Raw genomic sequence first — 23970 nt, forward strand, 5'->3', positions numbered from 1 at the left:
AAGCTTCCACTTAGGGCAAACCGACTAGTTGCTTATCCTTGCTCCCTTACTTTCATGGAAAAGAGGATGTGGATGCCTACTTAGATTGGGAGATGAAAGTGGAGCAAATCTTCACTTGTCATCAAGCAGGTGAGGAAAGAAAAGTTCCCTTGGCCACCTTAGCTTTCCAAGGGCAAGCTATGTATTGGTGGACATCCTTGGAGAGAGAGAGAAGACTTCACAATGACCCTCCTATCACTTATTGGAATGAATTGAGGAGTGCTATGAGAAGAAGGCATATACCTTCTTATTATAGTAGGGAGCTTATGGATAAGCTCCAAAGACTCCAACAAAAGAACATGAGTGTGGAGGAGTATAGACAAAAAATAGAGTTATATCTCATGAGGGCAGGAATAAGGGAAGAGGAAAGATTGACCAATGCTAGGTTTTTAAGTGGTCTAAATTTTGATATAAGAGATAGGATTGAGTTACTCCCTTATAAGGACCTTGATGATTTGGTCCAACTTTGTATAAGGGTGGAACAACAAAATTTGAGGAAAGATTCTTTTAAAGGAAAAACTCAAGCTAACTCTTATATCAAGAAAGATTACAAGAGGGAGGGTCAATATGATTCTTCTAAAAACTCTAGTAAGGGTCAAGAAAAAGAAATAAAAAAAGAAAAAAATAAAATTGTTGTCACTTCTAGTAGTAAAACTAGTGACATCAAATGCTTTAAATGTCTTGGGAGAGGCCATATAGCTTCTCAATGTCCAACTAAAAAGGTTATGATTTTGAGAGGACAAGACATTTATAGTAGTCTTGATGAATCTAGTTCTACCACTATAAGTGATAGTGAGACTAGTGAGGAAGATCATCAAGTTGAAAAGTTATATCCTATTGATGGTGATCTTCTTATGATCAAAAGGTTTCTTGGAAGTCAACCTTGTCCCACTTCACTATCACAAAGAGAGAACATCTTTCACACAAGATGTTTAGTTTCCAAAAGAAATTGTTCTCTCATTGTTGATAGTGGATCATGCTCAAATTGTTGTAGTACAAGGTTGGGTAACAAGTTAGCCCTTACCACTATTCCTCACCCTCAACCTTATAAACTTCATTGGCTCAATGAAGGTGAGGAATTAGAGGTAAATCAACAAGTGAAGGTCAAGTTTTCTATAGGGTGTAACGACCCGGCAGGTCACCACACTCATAACCGCAGCACACCGGAAACACTAGACAGAATAGATAGAGTATATAAATATAGGATCTAGAATATAAATATATACAAATGTTCCAATCCGACTAGAGTTAGGGCGTATAATATAAAATACAATCCAAAATAGCCAGATAGTGGCTTAACATTCAAAACATCATCCAGTTAAGACTCCCCGTCCTCTGCCAGCTATAAGCTTGCTCCTATCACAAATCTAGCCCTGCTCTGCTCCCATAAAAGTATGATCATCGCAGTCCAAACACATGGAAAACAACAAGGGTAAGCTAGTATAAAAAGAACAAGATATAGGGAAAATTTTAAGTAATAACAGCAATTACAACCATCAACAATTCATCAATAAACATCCTGTCAGTCATTACCACACGGTTTATCAATGCACACACAATGCGTCATCACGCATATCACCTCGGATATCTCCTACCGCACCTCAGCCTTTTGGCCTACACACCTCAGCCTTTCGGCCTACACACCTCAGCCTTTCGGCCTACACACCTCAGCCTTTCGGCCTACACACCTCAACCTTTCGACCTACACACCTCAGCCTTTCGGCCTACACCATCCGATATCAGCACACGTTTCATCACAACGGTACAACTCAACATATCGATTTTCAACAATGCACAACTAATACAACTCACCATATCATTTTTCAATCAAAATACAACTAATGCAACTCACATCAATCAACAATATTATTTACTCATCATCACACCATATTCGTCTATTCCAATTCAACTCAGTATATAAGGATTATCATCTCCGCGCCCGGCGCACTCGTGGTTGCGCCCAGCGCGCCACAACCAGAGAGCACCAGGAACCAATACGCTCGGCACAATACTTATTGCGCCCGGCGTGAGGGAAGGCAGAGGCCTCACAGGATTTCATATGCCCGGCGTACGAACCCGCGCCCAGCGCATGATAGGTAGAGACTTTCTCCAAGTCTCACGCTCGGCGCAATATAAATTGCACCCGGCGTCACCCCTGGCAGAGACTGCCATGGAATCTCCACGCCCGGCCAGAACTCAAAACTCGAGTCATACACTGATATCGTGCCCAGCGCGGTTCCACCACGCCCAGCGAGGGCCATCTAGAGACTCACATCCTCAAGTCTGCCCGGCGCATTCACCATTGCGCCCGGCGTGCTTGCCTAAATGGAGTCTCTGATGGTCACGCGCCCGACGCGAAGAACTACGCCCGGCGTGATACCCAGCAGCTACCCTCAAACTTTTGAAAATCTCATCGGAACCTACAAAACAACCAGGAAATCCCACATGCAATCGGCCCAAAATAGTGCATTTCCATCGAGCATCACGAAAAACCTCTCATTTCCAACATGCAACCATAGAATCAAGAAAACCCAAATTTTTGAAATGAAACTCGAAACTCCCAAAACCCATTTTAGCAAATCACCACCAAGAATCAACAACCAAAAATCAGAAATGGAGTTTCTAGAACTCGTTTGCAACCAAAATCCACAAGAACCAGCTTCCCTTACCTTAGTTTGAAGATCCGAGCTTCGGGAAGGAAAACGAAGAAGGGGGGAAAAGCTTGATTCGGAGAAGAAGAACAAGCTTGGACAGCAAGGAGAAGAAGGCCTCTGCACACTCAGCTAGAAAAATCCTGAACCTAATCCGCACCACCACCTTGAGACAGGAAAAATGGTAAATGAGATCAAATGCACAGATGGAAGCAAGGAGGGAAAATGAGAGTTAGAGAGTAAGAGAGTTGGGGGAAAAAGGTTCCGTACGGGGGGGTCTCACTTATAGGGGATTATAAAGACAAAGTTTTATGTGATGTGATCCCTATGGAAGCTTGTCATATTTTTCTTGGTAGGCCGTGGCAATTTGATAAACACATTATACATGATGGCCTCACTAACAAAATATCCTTCAAACATAAAAATAAGAAAATTGTTTTTAACCCTTTAACACCACCCCAAGTGTTTGAGGATCAAAAACAAATGAAAAGAAAAAGAAATAAAGAAAAGAAAGAAAATCTCTTAGGAAAGAGTGTGGATGAAGGGGATTCCACTAAGGCAATTGTGACCAAGGAGAGTTATTTTATTACCAAACAAGCCTTCAAAAGAACTCTCTTTATTCATAAAAGTCTTGACTCTTATCCTAATGCTGCCACTTACCTTAAAGTTGAGAATGAGAAACAAAATAAACTTCAAACCAAGAATTCTCAACTTAGAGATATAGTGAAGAAGGAGTGGACTAGTTCTAGTTTAACTTCTTATACTACTTCCTTGGAGGTGCACAAGGGAGGAAGTATTTTTGTGGTCTTAATAAAGCACCCAATTTTTGGTTTACATTGTTTCGTAGATACAACTTTTAATAATCTATATTCTATGTTTGCTCCTATGGGAAGTTCTTATTTTTTTGAACTTAATTTGATTTCTTCCCTACAAGACAAATGTAGTTTATATGATTATCAGTATCTAACAAGAAATCAAATCCAAAATTGTTTAGGGCGTTTTCTAATAGTTTTTTCTTTATATTCTAGGAAAAGCCTAGGTTACCATTTAGGGTACTTTAGGCAAGATGTAGTAGTGTTTAAAAATCGTTCTTTTCATTGTCTTAGTCATAGTGTTCTTACATTTTTAGGTTTTACTTCTAGGTTATGCTTAGAAGAGGAGTCTATTTCTACTTTTAGGGAGTCTAGTAGTTTATTTTTCTTTCTTAGGTTAGATAGAAGGACTCCTCTTAGGATTTATGAAACTTTGATCTCTTATCCATTGTATGTTGTATATGTAGGTGTTGAATTTTCTTCCATGCATCCTTGAGATTTGAGGACAAATCCTTTTCAAGAGGGAGGGAATGATGGAATCATACTTTGGAATGCAAGAGGTGACACACTCAAAGATCCAAGAGGAGTGGGCTAGACATGGAAGATTGGGCCAGTCAAGGCCCAATGGGCCCAATGGGCTTGGAAGGCCTAAATCAAGTTTTCAACATGGTCCTATCTTGATATGAACATTCTTATTATATTTTGTTAGCATAGTTGAATATATTTTGGTATTGTATTTTGGACCACATAGAGTAGCATTTTTAGGTTTTAGGCTTGTTGGGTTTAGTTTTGGGCTTCATGGGCCTTTGGGCTTTTGGTACCCAATATTGGGCTCATTTTCATTCTTGTAATTTTTCCTATTCATTGTATTTCCTTGACCATTGTATTTAGGTCATTAGATTAGGGTTTAAGGAGGATTACTAGTTTAATTGAATTAGGGTAAACTAGGTTTAATTTAGGATGCATTTAAGTTGCATTTTGGGTCACATGTTTGGTGCTACCTTGGCTGAACATGTGTGACTCAAAATTCAACCCTAAATGCATATTAAATCAAATCTAAATGAACTTAGCACTAGTGTGACCGGACTTGAACATGTGAGCCAAATTTTGAATTCAAGTTTTTGAATTTGAATTCAAACTTGGCGCCACATGTGAAGCCTTTCACAATGGCGCCAAGTAACCCTAATTTCGATTCAATATATACCTCCTTTATCATACATTGTAGATACTTTGAGTTGAATGAAATTTGAGAGCCATTGAGCCGAGTTTCCTTTCAAAGTCACCGAAATTCTCACCTCAAAAACCCTAGGAGAGTTCAACTCTTTCCTTCTCTTTGAAGTGAGTAGTCCATTGATCCTTAAGCTTGGATGCTTCCATCCAAGGCTTAGGCCTAGTTCATCCGTGAATCCTTCATCCTTCAAGTGTTCTTAAGATTCAGTCTCCATCTCCTTTGAAGAAGATCCAAGCTAAGGTGAAGCTAAGGAGAAGAATCACATCCACTTCTCCTACCTTCTCCATCAGTGTGTGGAGAAAGTTAAAATTTTCAAAGTGATACTTATTTATTAACAATAAGAGAAATATAGAATAAAAGGAATTAAAAAAAATAAATCAAAAAAATATTATATTATATATCACATTTTCTTCCTTATATTTAATATCACATATTTATTTTTCTAAAACTGTAATTAAATTTTTATTGAGAAATAAAAATCACATATCAATTGATTAATTATTATTGATTATTTTCTTTTATAATAATATTTTTTTTTATAATTTAATTATATAATCTGTACATTTATAAAAATTAAAAAAAAAATTAATGTCCTTCTAAAAATGAGAGGCTCTGGATGGACGCAAACCTTAACAGTAATAGTGATGGAATCATGCTCAGGCCAATAAGACCAGGAGGTGATACATTGAAAGACCCAAGACGAATGGGCTAGTCTTAAAGACATTTTCATATGATTGTGTAAATAGTAGTCTTATATAGGTTCATTTTTGTCTTTGAATTTGTGAGACACTTTCTTTCCTTTGATATATGACATTATTTTAAGAATTTAGGGTAGGCTACTTGGAGACTTTTACTCCATTTGACCTTGTATTAAGGGTCATTAATTTTTTGTATTTTTAGTAGTAGAAGTGGGGTGATAAATAGTAAGGTGTGTGGGTGCAACTAGTAATTGGGCCAGAATTGGGCTTAGGCCAAATTTTACATATTGAGCTTGTTTTGTTCTATATTCTCCAAGGAATTGATTTAGCTAGGTCTCACCATCATTTGGTGAACCTAACTAAACCACTTCCAATTTCTTGACTTGGATTAAGTATGGAAACAAGTCCAAGGCCGCTTAGCCTAGTCCATGGCCGGATTTCTTAGCTTGCATGGCACACTTGGGAAGCTTGTATTAAGAGCATCTAACTTAGCTTGCTTCCCAAGCTTCCAAGTTAGAAGCTTGCTCCATGATAAATCATAATTTTCGTGCATTTTCTTACCTCACTACTAGAAAATTATTATTCTATGACGACAATTTTACATCGGTTATATGAAAAATGATGTAAAAAATAAACATGGTGGCACTTTCGTAATTAAATGTAAAAAGTTGGGATATTTACATCGGTTTTAAAGGAGACCGATGTAAATGTTCAATATTCTACGTTGGTTTCTAATTAATAGATGTAGTATTGGAAGAGTTTTATATCGTTTTAAGGTAGAAACGATGTAATATTGAATCCCCTGTAAAGTGACGAGACCCTCTCTTGTTCACGTTGAACTTGTACATTCTTCGGCAACACTGAACCTCGACATCACTCAAACTCAAAACCCCACAACCTCAAGATTCGTCTCCCAAACTTAGCATCTTCAACGGAGAGTTCCCTCATCAGTCCAAAACTTGAACTCCACAACCACGGAAGCATCGAATACCTCGACCATAGCTCACTGCCGTTAATGGAGTTTCCCTAGCCGCTCGCTTTTTTGTTCTCCAAACCTAACCTAAATCCTTTCTTTGATCGTTACAACGATGAAACCCAAATCGTTCCTCTGAAAAACCCTAAACCCCAATATTTTCGCAGCAAGAGAGGTCATAGGGGGAAGCGAAAATCAGAAGGTTGCGATATAGTTATGGTGAGTCGATTCTTTGAAGTGGAAATTGCTATATTTATTTATTTATTTTTCTAATAATGTTAATTTGTTTTTCTTGTGTTCTTGTGTTCTTGTCCAGAGAACCGATGTAAATTTATTCTTAAATCTACATCAGTTTTCTTCAGAACCGATGTAAATTTATGCTTAAATCTACATCGGTTTTTCAGAACTGATGTAAAATGTATATATTTTTTACGTCGCTCTATTCAACATCGGTTTTAGAACCAATGTAGATGCCTTTAGAGAACCGATGTAAAATATGCATCTTGTAGTAGTGCCTTTGTAACCCACTATTAAGTATTATCAGTGCTTAATTGTTCTCTTTTGCCATATTTTATTATCTTGAGGTTTATTGGGCTATTAATTTGGAATTTTAGTTAATTGGATTTATTAGCCTAATTAATTTCATAATTATTTTGCAGAGGATTTGGAATCACTTATTGGACTAGGAGCACTGCCACATGGGCCTGCCACGTGGACCAACTTCAGCACCATTTTAAATTTTAGTTGTAATTTCATTTATTTTTGTTGCTGGATGGGCCAACTGGGCCAGCCCACTCTTTTAACCTAGGGCACTCAATTTCGTAGGGAGACAAGATGTACTCTAGGCATTAATATTAGGTCAGACTAGAGGGGACAACAGGGACACAACCGCCACTCTTTTTGGCTCAAAAACGAGATAGAGAGAAACACCATTTTTGGACAACATTTGTGCTTGCTTTTTGGTGTAGCTTATTTTCTGTAGTTCTTCTTCTTATTTTTTGTTTTTCTTCTTCTTGGTCTTCCTCCATGGAAGGCTAGATTGTAATACTCTCTAACTCGGTTAAATGCATTCATTGAGGTTTATTCATTTTTGGTTTTCTTACGTTTTTAATCCTTATGAATCTATTGTGTTGGTCTTGTTTCCATGCTTGATGGTTTCGTTTTCACTTAACTGGTTCACCTTGCTTTACTCATGGTTTGCTTAATCCTGTGAGTAGAGATGCATGCTAATGCTTCATTTGTATGTATGGGTTCAATGATGGTAATGACGCTTAGTGGTTACTCGGATTGAATAGAGGGTTAGATTAGTGAGAAAATATTTCGAACCAAGGATATGATTCTACAACTGAGTTGGAGAGTCACTGTTCCATTGCTTATTGTTCATTATTTTCTATTTCATTCATAATTAATTTGAATCTGAAATCCCCCCATAGTGTGTGTATTCGTGTTTGCATTAAAAGAACCTCGGAATGGCTTGTTGCTCCTTGAGAGACGACCTAGGAGTCACTTCCTAGTACTACAAATTTCATATTCTATTTGATCGGGTACGACACCGATCAAATTTGGCGCCGTTGCCGAGGAGCGACGCTCCAACCAAAGGTTTATAATATAGTGTGTGTTGGTTATCATGTTCGTGGTTGTGTATGTTAGTGTCTCTGTCCATGTGTTAATTGTGAAGTGTAGTGAGTTAGTAGGGTAACTCTATTTTTGGTGCGTTTTGTTGCATGTTGGTGCGTTTTTGGTCCATGTTGGTGCGTTTTGGTGCATTTCTGGTGCGTTTTTTCTCTGTTTTGGTGCGTGTGTGCTCTATTTTCATTTAGTGTGTGTGGGCATACTTTGTTTTCACTGTTTACTACTCATCTGTTTGGGGTGTGAAAATCGGGTCCAAGTTGTTGAAATGTTGCAATTTCATGTGCGCGTGAATAGTGATGAATAGTACCCAATTTTGCCAATTAATTGGGATTTTTGGTTTTGATAGCTAGACTTCTTATTTTTGCCTCAAATTTTGTGTGTTAACTTCTTTCAACCCATATTTTTTGTGAAAAATACCAGAGGCCCTCAAGGTGGTCCAGATTTGGAGATACAAAAATTTTTCAAACTAGTTTTCAGCAAAACTTCAAACGGCCATAACTTTTGCTCTGGTTATCAGAATTGGACAAATTATATATGCATTTTGAGTAGAAAAATGAGATCTATCAAACCCAGACGCTACGTTGTCTGCCCCAGCTAGATTTTCAAAAAAAAGGTCGTTTACTATTTTTTTTCTTCTAATTTTGAAGTTTTATTTCCCTATTTTTCCAAACTTTTCATACAGTTAGGCTTTGAATTTTTTTGTGGAAGTTTCTAATGATTTTAGGATGATATTGGTGCATTATTTGTGATGGTTTCCAAGTTTGCATTAAAAATTCCCATCTTACCCCTACTATTCACGTGGTAGTTGCATGTGATAGCATGTAGTGCATGACTAGGAATAATCCAAGCATTTTGCATCCAATTGATCCTAAAACAGATAGGACCTTCCTTAGATTAGTTAGAGAACATATAATCTCACCTTCTGAGATTGATACCCATAGTGTGAGTGTAGCATCTGAAGTTGACTCAACTGAAAATATGGGTGACCAACCTGCACCTCGAGAGAGAACACTTAGGGAGATGGCTGCACCTGATTTCACATATGAGAGTATATGCATTCGATACCTTGAGGAAGATGTCCCTTTTGTGCTTAAAACTGGACTAATCCATTTGTTACCTAAGTTTCATGGTCGTGTAGGTGAGGATCCACACAAGCATCTCAAGGAGTTCCACATAGTTTGTTCCACCATGAGGCCACATGATGATGGAGGACCACCCTTGGAGCTTCATGTTGGACCCATTACTAGGTTCATGGCTAGGAGAATGGTGGAAGATGAAGGAGATACCATGCCTAGAGCCATACTCATCATGAGTCTGGAGTATTGATCCATCTCCTAGGCCCATTTTGAGTAGTATAGGATTTTATTACTTTATTTCCTTTTTTACCCTTGTATTTTGGGGTACTTTAGATAATAGGATTTTATTATGTATTTTCATTTAGCCTTTGTATTATGAGGCAAATTAGTTTAGGATTTATTTTAAGGGTTAAACCTTGACTTGTGAGGTTAAAGTCCATTTTTTTTCTTCTATTTTTTAGGTCAAAGGGTATTTTGGTATTTTGGTAGGAAGGAACCCACACATCATCTAGGGTTCATTTAGGTTGCATTTGGCTTGCATTCGGGCTGCATTACACGGCCATGCAACCCTAGATGCCTTCCACCCCTATAAATACCCTTAGCCTAGCACCTTGTACACACTTTGGAATATATGAATTTGAGTGAGCATTTTTTGCCTCAAATCCTCTCCTTAGTCACCTAGGTCATCACGGCCTAGACCTCCCCTCTCCTTCCTTGACTGAGTTTAGGGTTTATTGAGTGGCCTTCATCCTCACTTGGTGAAGTGAGCCAACCTAGAACCACTTAGACACATTTCCCTTCCACTTCCTCCTATTCGCCCACCATAAACACCCAACGCCCATCATCCTTATTTCTCCACCCTTGAAGGAACATCCACCATTGAGGTCATCACCTTGGCCTTCGCAAGGAGTCGCTCTCCCACCTTGGACGTCTTGTTTAGATCAATCCTAAACAGAGAACTTGTTTCATACAAGGTGCAATGTTTTAGAAAATACTTGTTCTCTCATTGTGGATAGTGGATCTAGTTGTAATTGTTGTAGTACTAGATTAGTGGATAAGTTAGCCTTAACTACTATACCTCATCCAAAACCTTACAAATTACAATGGATCAATGAGAAGGGAGGTATTGTATTTAATCAACAAGTGAATATACCTATCTCTATTGGAAAATGCAAAGATGAAGTTTTATGTGACATAGTGGCATTGGATGCTAGTCATATTCTACTTGGAAGGCCTTGGCAATTTAACAAAAAGACTATTCATGATGGCCTTACCAACAAAATAAGTTTCCATCACTTAGGTAAGAAGATTGTGTTGTGTCCTCTATCACCTTCTTAAGTGAGTGAAGACCAACTCAAAATGAAAGTCAAAATAGAGGATAAAAAAAAAAGGAGAAAACAAAAGAAAGGAAAAAAAGACCTTCCCCTAAAGAATAAAGAAAGGGAAGAGAAGGTACCAAGTTTAGAGGCAAGTGTCCCCTCTAAAGAAGTTGTTCACAAAAGTCATTTATCCCTTAAAAATGACATTAAGAAAACACTTTTGATTGAACAACCTTTGTACCTTCTCTACTTCAAAGAGACACTAGCTGCCACTAGTCATGAGCTTGAGTCTCTACCTCAAGAGGTTCAAAAACTTTTGAAAGAATTTGATGACCTATTCCCTCAAGAAGTTCCAAGTGGACTTCCACCTTTAAGAGGGATAGAACATCAAATAGACCTCATACCGGGTGCTAGTCTTCCAAATAGGCCCGCCTATAGGACTAACCCTCAAGAGACCAAAGAGATAGAGTCTCAAGTTAATGACTTGTTGAAGAAGGGTTGGGTTCAAAAGAGCCTTAGCCCTTGATTCGTCCTCGTTCTTTTGGTGCCAAAGAAAGATGGCAAATGGAGGATGTGCACGGATTGTAGGGCCATCAATAACATTACAATAAAGTATAGGCACTCAATCCCTAGGTTAGATGATATGTTGGACGAATTGCATGGAGCCATCATATTTTCCAAGATTGACCTTAAAAGTGGTTATCACCAAACTCGAATTAAAGAAGGTGATGAGTGGAAAATCGCTTTTAAGACCAAATTTGGTTTGTATGAATGGCTAGTGATGCCCTTTGGCCTCACTAATGCCCATACCACTTTTATGCGTCTAATGAATCATGTTCTTAGGGATTGCATAGGAAAGTTTGTTGTAGTTTACTTTGATGACATTCTTGTATATAGCAAGACCTTAGATGAGCATCTTGGACATCTAAGGGAAGTCTTAATAATTCTTAGGGACAACAATCTCTATGCCAACTTTGAGAAATGTACCTTTTGCCAAAATCAAGTCAATTTCTTGGGCTTCATAGTTGGTAAAGAGGGAGTGCATGTTGACCCCGAGAAGATAAAGGCCATCCAAGATTGGCCCACCCCAAAGAGTGTTGGAGAAGTTAGAAGATTTCATGGTTTAGCAAGCTTCTATAGAAGATTTGTGAAGGACTTTTCCACACTTGCATCCCCTCTTAACGAGCTTGTTAAGAAGGATGTACCTTTCATTTAGGGTGAACCCAAGAGAAAGCCTTCCAAACTCTCAAAGAGTAGCTCACCAATGCACCCATTCTAGCCCTTCCAAGTTTGGGAGAACTACTTGGTGACTAAGGAATTCATTATTTATACCGATCATGAGTCACTCAAGTACATTAGAGGGCAAGGGAAATTAAATAAAAGGCATGCTAAGTGGGTTGGATATCTTGAACAATTCCCTTATATTATCAAGTACTAAAAAAGGAAGAATAATGTAGTGACCGATGCTCTCTCTAGGAGGCATACATTACTCTTCTCCTTAGGATCTCAAATCCTTGGATTTAATAATCTAAAGGAATTGTATGAACTTGATCAAGATTTCCAATCCATCTTTGCTAAATGCCTCCAAAAGCCTTTTGATGGATATTACTTACTTGAGGGATACCTTATTAGGATGGGAAAACTTTGCATACCTCAAGGATCCATTAGGAAGCTTTTGGTCAAGGAAAGTCAAGAAGGGGGACTCGTGGGCCACTTTGGGGTTGATAAAACCCTAAGTCTCTTAAAATCAAAATTTTATTGGCCACACATGAGAATAGATGTCCAAAGGCATTTTTCTAAATGCATTACTTGTCTCCAAGCCAAATCTAGAGTAATGCCTCATGGACTTTATACACCCCTTCTTATAGCTAGCTCCCTTTGGGTTGACATCAGTATGGATTTTGTGCTTGGTCTCCCAAGAACCCAAAGAGGATTTGATTCTATCTTTGTGGTAGTGGACCGTTTTAGTAAGATGGCTCATTTCATACCATGCCACAAAGTAGATGATGCTAGCTATATTACTAAGCTTTTCTTCAAGGAAGTGGTTCGTTTGCATGGTCTACCCAAGACTATTGTGTCCGATAGGGATGCAAAGTTCCTAAGTCATTTTTGGAAAGTGTTACGGGAAAAACTAGGAACCAAGCTTGTCTATTTCACTACATGTCACCCACAAACCGATGGAAAAATCAAAGTGGTGAATAGATCCCTATCCACATTGTTAAGGGTCATATTGAAAGGGAATAAGAAAACTTGGGATGATTGTCTTCCCCATATAGAGTTTTCCTACAATAGGGTAGTACACAAGACTAATAGTCTATCCCCTTTTGAGGTTGTATATGGCTTTAATCCTCTCACCCCTCTTGACTTACTACCACTCCCTAATACTACTTATTTACTTCACAAAGAATGAGTATCATCAAGGGCTGATTTTATAAAGAAATACCATGGGAAGGTCAAGAGCCAAATTGAGAAACAAACCCAAAAATATGCCAAATATAACAACAAAGGGAGGAAAAATGTGACTTTTGAAGTTGAGGATTGAGTTTGGCTTCATTTGAGAAAGGATAGATTCCTACTCCAAGGATGTCAAAACTCAACCCTAGGGGAGATGGATCTTTCCAAGTTCTCCAAAAGATTAATGACAATGCATACATTTTAGATCTTCCCTCCGACTATGGAGTTAGTTCCTCATTTAATTTCTGTGATCTTACCCCTTTTCTAGGAACTAATGACATGGATGAGCTTCAAGATTTGAGGTCAAATCCTTCTCAAGAAGGAGGGGATGATGGAGGGCCACCCTTGGAGCTTCATGTTGGACCCATTACTAGGTCCATGGCTAGGAGAATGGAGGAAGATGAAGGAGATACCATGCCTAGAGCCATACTCATCATGAGTGTGGAGTATTGATCCATCTCCTAGGCCAATTTTGAGTAGTATAGGATTTTATTACTTTATTTCCTTTTTTACCCTTGTATTTTGGGGTACTTTAGATAATAGGATTTTATTATGTATTTTCATTTAGCCTTTGTATTATGAGGAAAATTAGTTTAGGATTTATTTTAGGGCTTAAACCTTGACTTGTAAGGTTAAAGTCCATTTTTTTTTCTATTTTTAGGTCAAAGGGTATTTTGGTCTTTTGGTAGGAAGGAACCCACACATCATCTAAGGTTCATTTAGGTTGCATTTGGCTTGCATTTGGGCTGCATTACACGGCCATGAAACCCTAAATGCAACCCTAGATGCCTTCCACCCCTATAAATACCCTTAGCCTAGCACCTTGTACACACTTTGGAATATATGAATTTGAGTGAGCATTTTATGCCTCAAATCCTCTCCTTAGTCACCTAGGTCATCACGACCTAGACCTCCCTTCTCCTCCCTTGGGTGAGTTTAGGCTTTATTGAGTGGCCTTCATCCCCACTTGGTGAAGTGAGCCAACATAAATCCACCTAGACACATTTCCCTTCCACTTCCTCCTATTCGCCCACCATAAACACCTCATGCCCATCATCCTTATTTCTCCACCCTTGAAAGGAACATCCACCATTGAGGTCATCACCTTGGCCTTCGCAAGGAGCCTCTCTCCCACCTTGGACGTCTTGGTCTCTCCCATGGTGGAAGGAGTCCATCACATAATGTCCCTGAAGATCACATCTACCTGAAGGCATTCCTTTTTTCATTGGGGGATCTTGCCAATGACTGGTTGTACTATCTGGCTCCTGGTTCAATAATAAGCTGGGATGACTTGAAGACAGTGTTCCTTGAAAAATTCTTCCATGCGTCTAGGACCACTACAATCCGAAAAGATATATCTGGAATTAGGGAACTCATGGGAGAGAGCTTATACGAGTACTAGGAGAGATTCAAGAGGCTGTGTGCTAGCTGCCCTCACCATCAAATTTTTGAGCAATTATTGTTGCAGTATTTCTATGAGGGATTGAACATAATGGATAGGAGCATGATTGATGTAGCCAGTGGAGGAGCTTTAGGAGATATGAAACTTGCTTCTGCTAGGGGGCTGATTGAAAAAATGGCATCCAATTCACAATAATTTAATATGAGGAGTGATGCCATAGTTGTGAGAGAATGTCCATGATGTGGGAGCCTCTGAGTCAATAGAACATAAGAAGTTGGAGAGTAAGATTGATGCTTTCACCACATTAGTCTCCCAACTTTTTGCAAGCCAGAAATCTATTGCACCAGCAAAAATATGTGGGATCTGCACCTCAATTAATCATCTAACAGATGCTTGTCCCTCCTTGCAAGACTCTTCTGCAGGTCCTGATGCTCCACAAGCATATGCTGCCAACATTTACAACAATAGGCCTCCACACCAACAACAACAAAATTATGATCTATCTTCTAATAGATACAATCCTGGTTGGAGGAATCATCCTAACTTGAGGTGGGGAAACTCTCAGCAACAACAAAATCAAGCACCTTTCTAGAACCATCCCTCAAGTTCTTCATACCAGCCTCCTCAATAGAGACCTTCTCCTGCATCTGAACCTCCACTAGCTCAACCTTCTACTTCTTCTGAGCATTCATTAGAAGAGTTGGTGAGGAAAATGACCATCGAAAACATCCAGTTTCAGCAAGAGACCAGAGCCTCCATTTAGAGTTTGACAAATTAGATGGGTCAGATGGCCACTCAACTCAATCAGACAAACTCCCAAAACTCAGACAAGCTACCTTCACAGACTGTGTAGAATCCAAAAAATATGAGTGCCATCACCTTGAGGTCTGGAAAAACAATTGACATACCAGCACCTATAGTTGTACCTGCACCTACACTTGAGCCTACACTTGAAAAAGAGGCCCCTGCAGGTAGTGGCAGAAAATTTCAAACAGTTGGACCTTCTTCTAGTGCACACAATGGTGATCTACATCACCCTCTTATCCCTCTTCCATTTCCACCAAAGTCAATTCCAAGAAAAAAGATGGAAGAGGTGGATAAGGAGATATTGGAGACCTTTAGGAAGGTGGAGGTGAACTTACCTCTACTGGATGCCATCAAGCAAATTCCCAGATATGCTAAGTTCCTGAAAGATTTGTGCACCCACAAGAGGAAGCTAAAGGGCAATGAGCAAATTAGCATGGGTAGAAATGTCTCAGCACTCATAAGTAAATCTGTTCCATATATACCTGAAAAGTGTAAGGACCCAGGTACATTCTGTGTACCTTGCATTATTGGTAACAGTAAATTTGAAAATGCGATGCTTGATTTAGGAGCTTCAATTAATGTCATGCCTTTGTCTATCTTTAAATCGCTATCTCTTGGACCCTTGCAACCTACGGGTGTGGTCATTTAGTTGGCCAATAGGAGTGTTGCCCACCCCACAGGTTTTGTAGAGGATGTCTTGGTTCGGGTTGGTGAAATTATTTTTCCCCAGATTTTTATGTTCTTGATATGGAAGATGGATTCTCCCATGGTTTTGCCCCAATCATTTTAGGTAGACCTTTTTTGAAAACAGCCCGAACCAAGATTGATGTATATGTTGGTACCTTGTCTATGGAATTCGGTCATATTTTTGTTCATTTTAATATTTTGGATTCCATGAAATTTCCTTCTAAAGCTCATTCTGTCTTTCGTGCTGAATTGATTGATGATCTAGTTGATGAGCACATTCATGATTTTGATTCTTCTCATGCTAAGAAACATTCATTCTTATTTGATCTGTATAGCTGCCTTTCATGCATTGAGTCTGAATCTGAATATGAGTCTGAATATGAAATTGATTGTGATGAGGTATCTGAATTTGATACTTTGGGTGTTGTACCTCTTGGTCTTGATTTTATAGAGTCAGAATGCACTAACCATGTTGTAGGAAGTACAAAAGAATCTGACTTGCAGGTTGAGGTACAGGCTGTAGAACCCCTTCCCCCTTCTTTGGTTCCTTTTGGTGTTCAGCCAGCACCCACACCAGAGTTGAAGCCTCTTCTAGAGAACCTCAAGTATGCTTACTTGGAGGACGATGAAAGATTTCTTGTGATCATTTCTACATCCCTTGATGCTGATCAAGAGGATAGGTTGTTGCATGTGCTCCAGAAGCACAAGAAGGCAATTGGTTGGACCCTGGCATACATTCTTGGCATTAGCCCATCCACGTGCATGCATAGGATAATATTGGAGGATGGATCTAAACTAGTGAGACAACCACAGAGGAGACTTAACCCAGGGATTCTAGACGTTGTAAAGAAGGAGGTGACCAAGCTTCTACAAGCTGGGATCATCTATCCTATTTCAGGCAGTTAGTGGGTGAGTCCAGTCCAGGTGGTCCCCAAGAAGACAGGCCTCACTGTTGTTAAGAATGAGAGGGATGAGCTCATACCCATCAGAGTGCAAAATAGTTGGAGAGTCTATATTGACTACCGGAGGCTCAACCAAGCAACAAGGAAGGATCATTTTCCTTTACCCTTCATTGATCAGATGCTTGAGCGTCTGGCAGGTAAATCTCATTACTATTTTCTTGATGGTTTCTCTAGGTACTTTCAAATTCACATTGCTCTTGAGGATCAAGAAAAGACCACATTCACCTGCCCCTTTGGCACTTTTGCCTATAGAAGGATGGCCTTTGGCCTATGCAATGCCCCTGACACATTCCAACGGTGCATGCTTAGTATTTTTAGTGATTTTCTTGAAAATTGCATAGGGGTGTTTATGGATGATTTTACTGTTTATGGATCCTCTTTTGATGCATGTTTGGATAGTTTGGACAGAGTTCTAAATAGATGCATTGAGACTAACCTTGTTCTTAATTTTGAGAAATGTCATTTCATGGTAGAGTAGGGTATAGTTTTAGGGCATATCATTTCTAGTCGGGGAATTGAGGTAGACCCTGCAAAAATATCTGTTATTGCATAATTGCCTTACCCCTCTTGCGTGCGAGAGGTGCGATCTTTTCTTGGCCATGCAGGTTTCTACAGGTGCTTCATTAAGGATTTTAACAAGAAAACCCTTCCACTATCCAGCTTGCTACAGAAGGATATGGACTTCAATTTTGATGATAGGTGAAAGGAGGCGTTTGACTACCTCAAGAGAGCCTTGACCACTACTCCTATCATTCAGGCACCAGACTGGACAACTCCCTTTGAGCTGATGTGTGATGCTTCAAATTATACATTGGGGGGCTGTCTTAGCACATAGGGTTGACAAATTGCCTAGGGTGATATACTACGCTTCCAGGACATTAGATGTTGCTCAAGCAAATTACACGACCACGGAAAAGGAATTTTAGCTATTTTTTTTGCACTTGATAAATTTTGATCATATCTGCTTGGTTCTCATGTTGTTGTTTTTACAGATCATGCAACTCTAAAGTACTTGTTAAAGAAGGCTGACTCAAACCCTAGGCTGATCAGATGGATGCTCTAGCTTCAAGAGTTTGACTTGGACATCTATGACAGGAGCGGAGCACAAAACTTGGTGGCATACCATCTCAGCAAGATTGAGAAAGCTAAGGATGAGGACATTTTGCCCATTTAGGATGATTTTCCTGATGAACACTTGTTAACTGTTTCTATTCCTTCCCCCACCCCTTGGTTTGCAAACATTGTAAATTATTTAGTTGCTTCTGTTTTTCCTCCTTTGGCATCTAGAGCTCAAATTGATAAACTTAAGAGCAATGCTAAACATTATGTTTGGGATGACCCCTATTTGTGGAAGTTGTGCAGTGATCAGGTAATTAGGATATGCTTGCCAGACCATGAGATTGATTCGGTCTTGCACTTCTGTCATTCTTCTACACTTGGTGGTCATCTTGGCATTCAAATGACAGCTCGTAAGGTGCTTGATTGTGGTTTCTACTGGCCCGCCATCTTCAAGGATACGTGGAATATTTGTAGCACCTATGAGTAGTGTCAGAGAGCAGGAGGATCCCTTTCTTGGAGACAATAGATGCCTCAGCAACCCATGTTGTTCTATGAGGTCTTTGATGTCTAGGGTATAGATTTCATGGGTCCTTTTCCTGTCTCCTTTGGTTTTTCATATATTCTCCTAGTTGTTGATTATGTTTCAAAATGGGTGGAAGCTAAAGCCACCAGAACTAATGATGCTCAGGTTGTTGTGAATTTTGTTAGATTTAACATATTTTGCAGGTTTGGAGTACCTAGAGCAATTGTTAGTGATCAAGGCACCCATTTTTGTAACAGATCCATGTAGGCCTTGCTCAGGAAGTATGGGGTTGTTCATAGAATTTCTACACCCTACCACCCCTAGACTAATGGGCAAATCGAGATTTCAAATAAAGAGATCAAGAGGATCTTGGAGAAGATTGTGCAGCCCAACAGGAAAGGTTAGAGCAACAGGCTAGAGGATGCTTTATGGGCACAAATGACTGCTTACAAAGAACCCATAGGGATGTCTCCTTATCAGGTTTTCTTTGGAAAAGCATGTCATCTTCCTGTGGAGATAGAGCACCGAGCCTACTGGGCTGTGAAGACCTGCAACTTCTCTATTGATCAGGCTGGAGAGGAAAGAAAGTTGCAAATGAGTGAGCTTGATGAGATCCACCTGGAAGTCTATGAGAACTCTAAGTTCTACAAGGAGAAAACCAAGAAGTTCCATGATAGTTTGATAGCTAGAAAGGACTTCACGGTTGGCCAGAAAGTTTTACTATATAATTCAAGGCTTGGTCTCATGGGTGGTAAGTTGCTTTCTAAGTGGATTGGACCTTTTGTTGTTACTAACATTTTTCCTAATGGTACAATTGAGATCAAAAGTGAATCCACAGACAAGAGCTTCAAAGTTAATAGGCACCGTCTGAAGCCTTTCATCAGCAATCCTTCCTTGTTGAATGCAGTTGTAGAGGAGATGTCTCTGCTTGACCCCACTTCTCTCCCACCGCCATGACTTAGGGAGTTTTTTTTTCCCTTCTCCTTCTTTACTTTTATTGCACTTGTCCAATTCTTTTGATTTTTCTGATTTCTCTGATCTTATGTATGTGCCACATTGGGACAATGTGTGATTTAAGTGTGGGGGGAACTGTTTTGGTTATATGCTTTTAGGGTTTATTTGTTATTTTTGGTTTAGGCTTTATGTTTAGGTTTTAGGTTTTTTTATGAACAGTTTTGCATGTTTCTCTTTGAATTTTGGGTTTTGATAGTTTGTAGGCACTTACTTCACTCTTGGACATGAGTTGCTTGATATTATATGGATTGAAATCTCTGTCTTTCTCTGCTTGGCAAGTTGATTATAAGGTTTGAGAGGTTGATTTGAATGTTACAGATTTACCCTGTGTGAGGTTTTGACCCCTTCTCTGTTCTTTCTTGTGTGTTTTGCCTCTTGATTGCTTGCACAATATCCTTAGCTTTACAATGTTTGATATTTCTTGGTCCACATGCATGTTTGGAAAGGATTACGACATTTGTTTCTGATAAGCCTCTAGCCAAATAAGCCTACCTTGAATTAACTCCTCTGATAACCCCTGCTGAGCCTATTTCCCCTTCTTTGTTTGAAGCTCATTACAAGCCTTAAGTGAAAACCATGATTACCTTAACCTTAAGGAGTTTTGGAGCTTTGGAATTGTTTTGGTAATAAGTTCTTGAATAAGTGTGGGGGTGTGTGTATGTTTAATTGGATGATATATATTGGCTAGTTGGTTCCTCATCCTGTACATTTTACTTTTCTACGCATCTTATCTTATCTTATCTCAAAATTTCGTGCGTACTATTCATAATATTAAAAAAAATAAAAAAAATGAAAAAGAGAAGTTGTTTGAGGCAAAGGAAAGAGGATTGATTATTGTAGTGGTCATTAGAGGTTTTTGGGTTTGCTTCTTATGCTTATTCTTGACTTATTCCCCATTGCTCCTCTGGTTCCTCTAGTTTAAAGTTACTTATCCCATATATTATCCTCTACTCTATCCTTGGCCTCATTACAACCTTAAAAAGACCTTATGATCCCTATGTGCTTGTGAGTTGGGTGTTGATTTTAGAGGCTTGCCAAGTCTATCTGTTGCTTATTTTTCATGAGTGCTTGAGAGTATACAGTAGCCTAGACACTTGAGAGATACAGTGATACAATGCATATCTTGTAAGGTTCTGTTGCTTTTGATTCACCTATTAAACTAACTGATTTTCTTGCCATGTTCAGAAATACTTGGATGATGTTCATAGTTATCTAGTTCTTTGGCTCCTTCTGTGTTGCATGTTGTCTATTCATCTCTTTTCCTAGGATTCATTGAGGAATATGTAATTCTGTTTGTCTTTATGTGTGTTGTTGTTTCTATTTCTGTTTCTTCCCTTGTGTGACTCTCTTTGTTGTTCTGCATTTGTCTATTGCTCTACTTCATGATTTTGCCCAGGAGTGCAAAAGGCTAAGTGTGGGGGAATTTGATAAATCATAATTTCCCTGCATTTTCTTACCTTTGTAACCCCCTATTAAGTATTATCAGTGCTTAATTGTTCTCTCTTGCCATATTTTACTGTCTTGAGGTTTATTGGACTATTAATTCGGAATTTTAGTTAATTGGATTTATTAGCCTAATTAATTTCATAATTATTTTGCAGAGGATTTGGAATCACTTATTGGACTGGGAGCACTGCCACATGGGCCTGCCACGTGGACCAACTTCAGCACCATTTTAAATTTTAATTATAATTTCATTTATTTTTGCTGCTGGATGGGTGATAGCTAAGTCGTATCACTATCAAACAATTCTAGGTTCTTCAACAAATTTCTGTAATATAGAAGACTTAACCTAGGTCATCTCTCAAGGACACAAGCACATTGTATTTTGAATTTAATCATGTATGTAAATCAATTTAGAACTCGGGAGAGAAATTTTCAAACAAACAATTAGAACAGTATCAAGAAAGCAAAGAAATCAAATCAACACAAAATTTCAGTAGTATAAGAGTTCAGTTCAAGGTTTCAATTCCTACAGTATAATCATCATTGTTCACAATGAATACGAATTCTCAATCCATCTAATTCAATCCGAAATTAATCCAAATAGTTTTCTAAATCTAGATTTTGAATTTTATTAAAACAGAAACTACAATCGCACATTCCAAATTTCAACAAAATTCAAGAAAAGTAACCGATTGAATTAGGGATTTAGGTTATTTCTAATCAGAAAATACTTCTTCTCATTTTCAATTAGGAATCAAAACAGAGATTCAATATCATGAAAACCGAATTTAAACTAAACAGAAAAGAGGAGAAGAAGAAGAAAGAATTCGTTCGGTAAAAATTAGAAACTCAAATTTACCGTAGTTCTTGAAACCTTAAACCGATTAAGGAATTAGCTTTGCCTCATTATCATGTTGCAGCAAATTCCAATTGAGAAAAGAAATTCCGTGAGACAGAGAAAAATTCGTGTAAGAGGAAAATGAGAGAAAGAAAGATGCAAAGCTTCTAAAGAGAGAAGAGAGAACTTGGAAGAGAAACTTCTTCAGGAAGTAATCTCCAATCTGAAAATCTAACAAATGATTTTTCCCCAGACCCACTCCTGAATCATTACATGGTTTTAAAGACAAAATAATGGGCCTAAAGTCAAAGGTCCAGTCCACTAATTACAATTGAAAAGCCTAATTAACTAAACTAATCAGTTTCATGACAAGCTGAACAATTCAGTGCAGAGCCGCGACTTTAAAGCACGATTTTGGGTCTGAAAATGTCCAAACTGGGTTTTTCGTCCAACATGAGAATTGTAGATCTCTGTCTTATCTTTACAGGGACACCAAGTTTGCCAAATTCCGAGTTGAATAGCTCCAGATATGGCTTGTACAAGAAACTGTGTCAAAACAGGAAATTCTTACGGAAAATTAGTAAAATTTATAACTAATTCCTAAATGATTCACTAATGCAAAACTAAACTAAAACATGAATATAGGATACTAAAAAGAATCAAATAAGGTAAAAACACATAAATAAAGATATACTAAAATATTACTATCAATGGGCCAACTAGGCCAGCCCACTCTCTTAACCTAGGGCACTCAATTTCGTAGGGAGACAAAATGCACTCTAGGCATCAATATTAGGTCAGACTAGAGGGGACAACAGGGACACAGCCGCCACCTCTTTTTGGCTAAAAAACGAGATAGAGAAAAACACCATTTTTGGACAATGTTTGTGCTTGCTTTTGCTGTAGCTTATTTTCTGTAGTTCTTCTTCTTATTTTTTGTTTTTCTTCTTCTTGGTCTTCCTCCATGGAAGGCTAGATTGTAATACTCTCTAACTCGATTAAATGCATTCATTGGGGTTTATTCATTCTTGGTGTTCTTACGTTTTTAATCCTTATGAATCTGTTGTGTTGGTCTTCTTTCCATGCTTGATGGTTTCGTTTTCACTTAATTGGTTCACCTTGCTTTTACTCATGGTTTGCTTAATCCTGTGAGTAGAGATGGATGCTAATGCTTCGTTTGTATGTATGGGTTCAATGATGGTAATGACGCTTAGTGGTTACTCGGATTGAATAGAGGGTTAGATCAGTGAGAAAATATTTCGAACCAAGGATATGATGCTACAACTGAGTTGGAGAGTCACTGTTCCATTGATTACTATTCATTATTTACTGTTTCATTCATTAATTTGAATCTGAAATCCTCCCATAGTGTGAGTATTCATGTTTGCATTAAAAGAACCTCGGACTGGCTTGTTGCTCCTTGAGAGACAACCTAGGAGTCACTTCCTAGTACTACAAATTTCATATTCTATTTGATCGGGTATGTCACCGATCACTCCACAAGCCTCCCAAACCGTGGTGGACAGTCAAGCTAAGCCAACCATAGTTCTCTTGAACCATGGTTAGCCTAGCTTGCTCCACAAGCTTCCCTACTCTATATAAACATTTCCCTAACCTTTGTAATCAATTTTGACATATATGATATTGAATTTTCAGAATTTCTATCTCTCTCAAAGGTCCCAAAACTGTGGAGAAACCACTCTCTCTAGGAACTCTCACAAAGGAATCCTTCCTTTGTGCCTTGGTTTCCTAACTCTTTTTCTTCTTCAAGAAGAAACCGAACCTCCTTGGTTGCTTCTCAAGCTTTGAAACATGGTCCCTTGCTTCCGCATTCAAGTCTCAACCTCAAGAAAAGATTGGACAAATAAAGGAGATAAAGCTTGGAGGAGATTATCAACCACGCCTACAAGCCATTTCCATCAAGTAGGGTTGCTACTACCAATAATATTGATTTACATGTACCTAGTCATCATTTTAAGTTTCCTGTAGTAAATAGTTTCTGAAGCCTTAATTTATTCAAATGTGTATAGTTATATTAATTTTACTTCTATGGTGATGTTGGGTTCAAATTTTCAATTCCTATTCTTTTTTACACCAATTCCTATTTAATTTTGAAAATTGATTTTTCTTCTGCCATAATTACTACAAACACTCCAGTTCTTTTATATATATATATATATATATATATATATATATATATATCAATTATTTAGAGTAAAAGTAGTAATAATATATTATTATTATTTTACTAAAATAAACGAAATACTATAATATCAATGTAATTGATTAAAATAATAATATCATCAAATAACAGTTGTAGATCCAACACATATACAGGGATAAAATA

The 23970-nt window shown here is 38.4% G+C and overlaps 1 protein-coding gene across 1 annotated transcript; it reads left to right on the forward strand.

Moving 5' to 3' along the window:
• The first annotated feature begins 18763 nt into the window (after nucleotides 1–18763).
• On the forward strand, nucleotides 18764–19282 carry LOC145952083 (uncharacterized). Its single transcript, XM_083064306.1, has 2 exons — nucleotides 18764–19076; nucleotides 19164–19282. Exons 1-2 carry the CDS (start codon nucleotides 18764–18766, stop codon nucleotides 19280–19282), a joined length of 432 nt encoding a protein of 143 aa, XP_082920432.1.
• The last annotated feature ends 4688 nt before the right edge of the window (nucleotides 19283–23970 follow it).

The sequence above is a fragment of the Cajanus cajan genome, chromosome 9 (assembly GCF_000230855.2).
Source record: "Cajanus cajan strain Asha chromosome 9, NIPB_CcT2T_4, whole genome shotgun sequence".
Taxonomy (NCBI): Eukaryota; Viridiplantae; Streptophyta; class Magnoliopsida; order Fabales; family Fabaceae; genus Cajanus; species Cajanus cajan.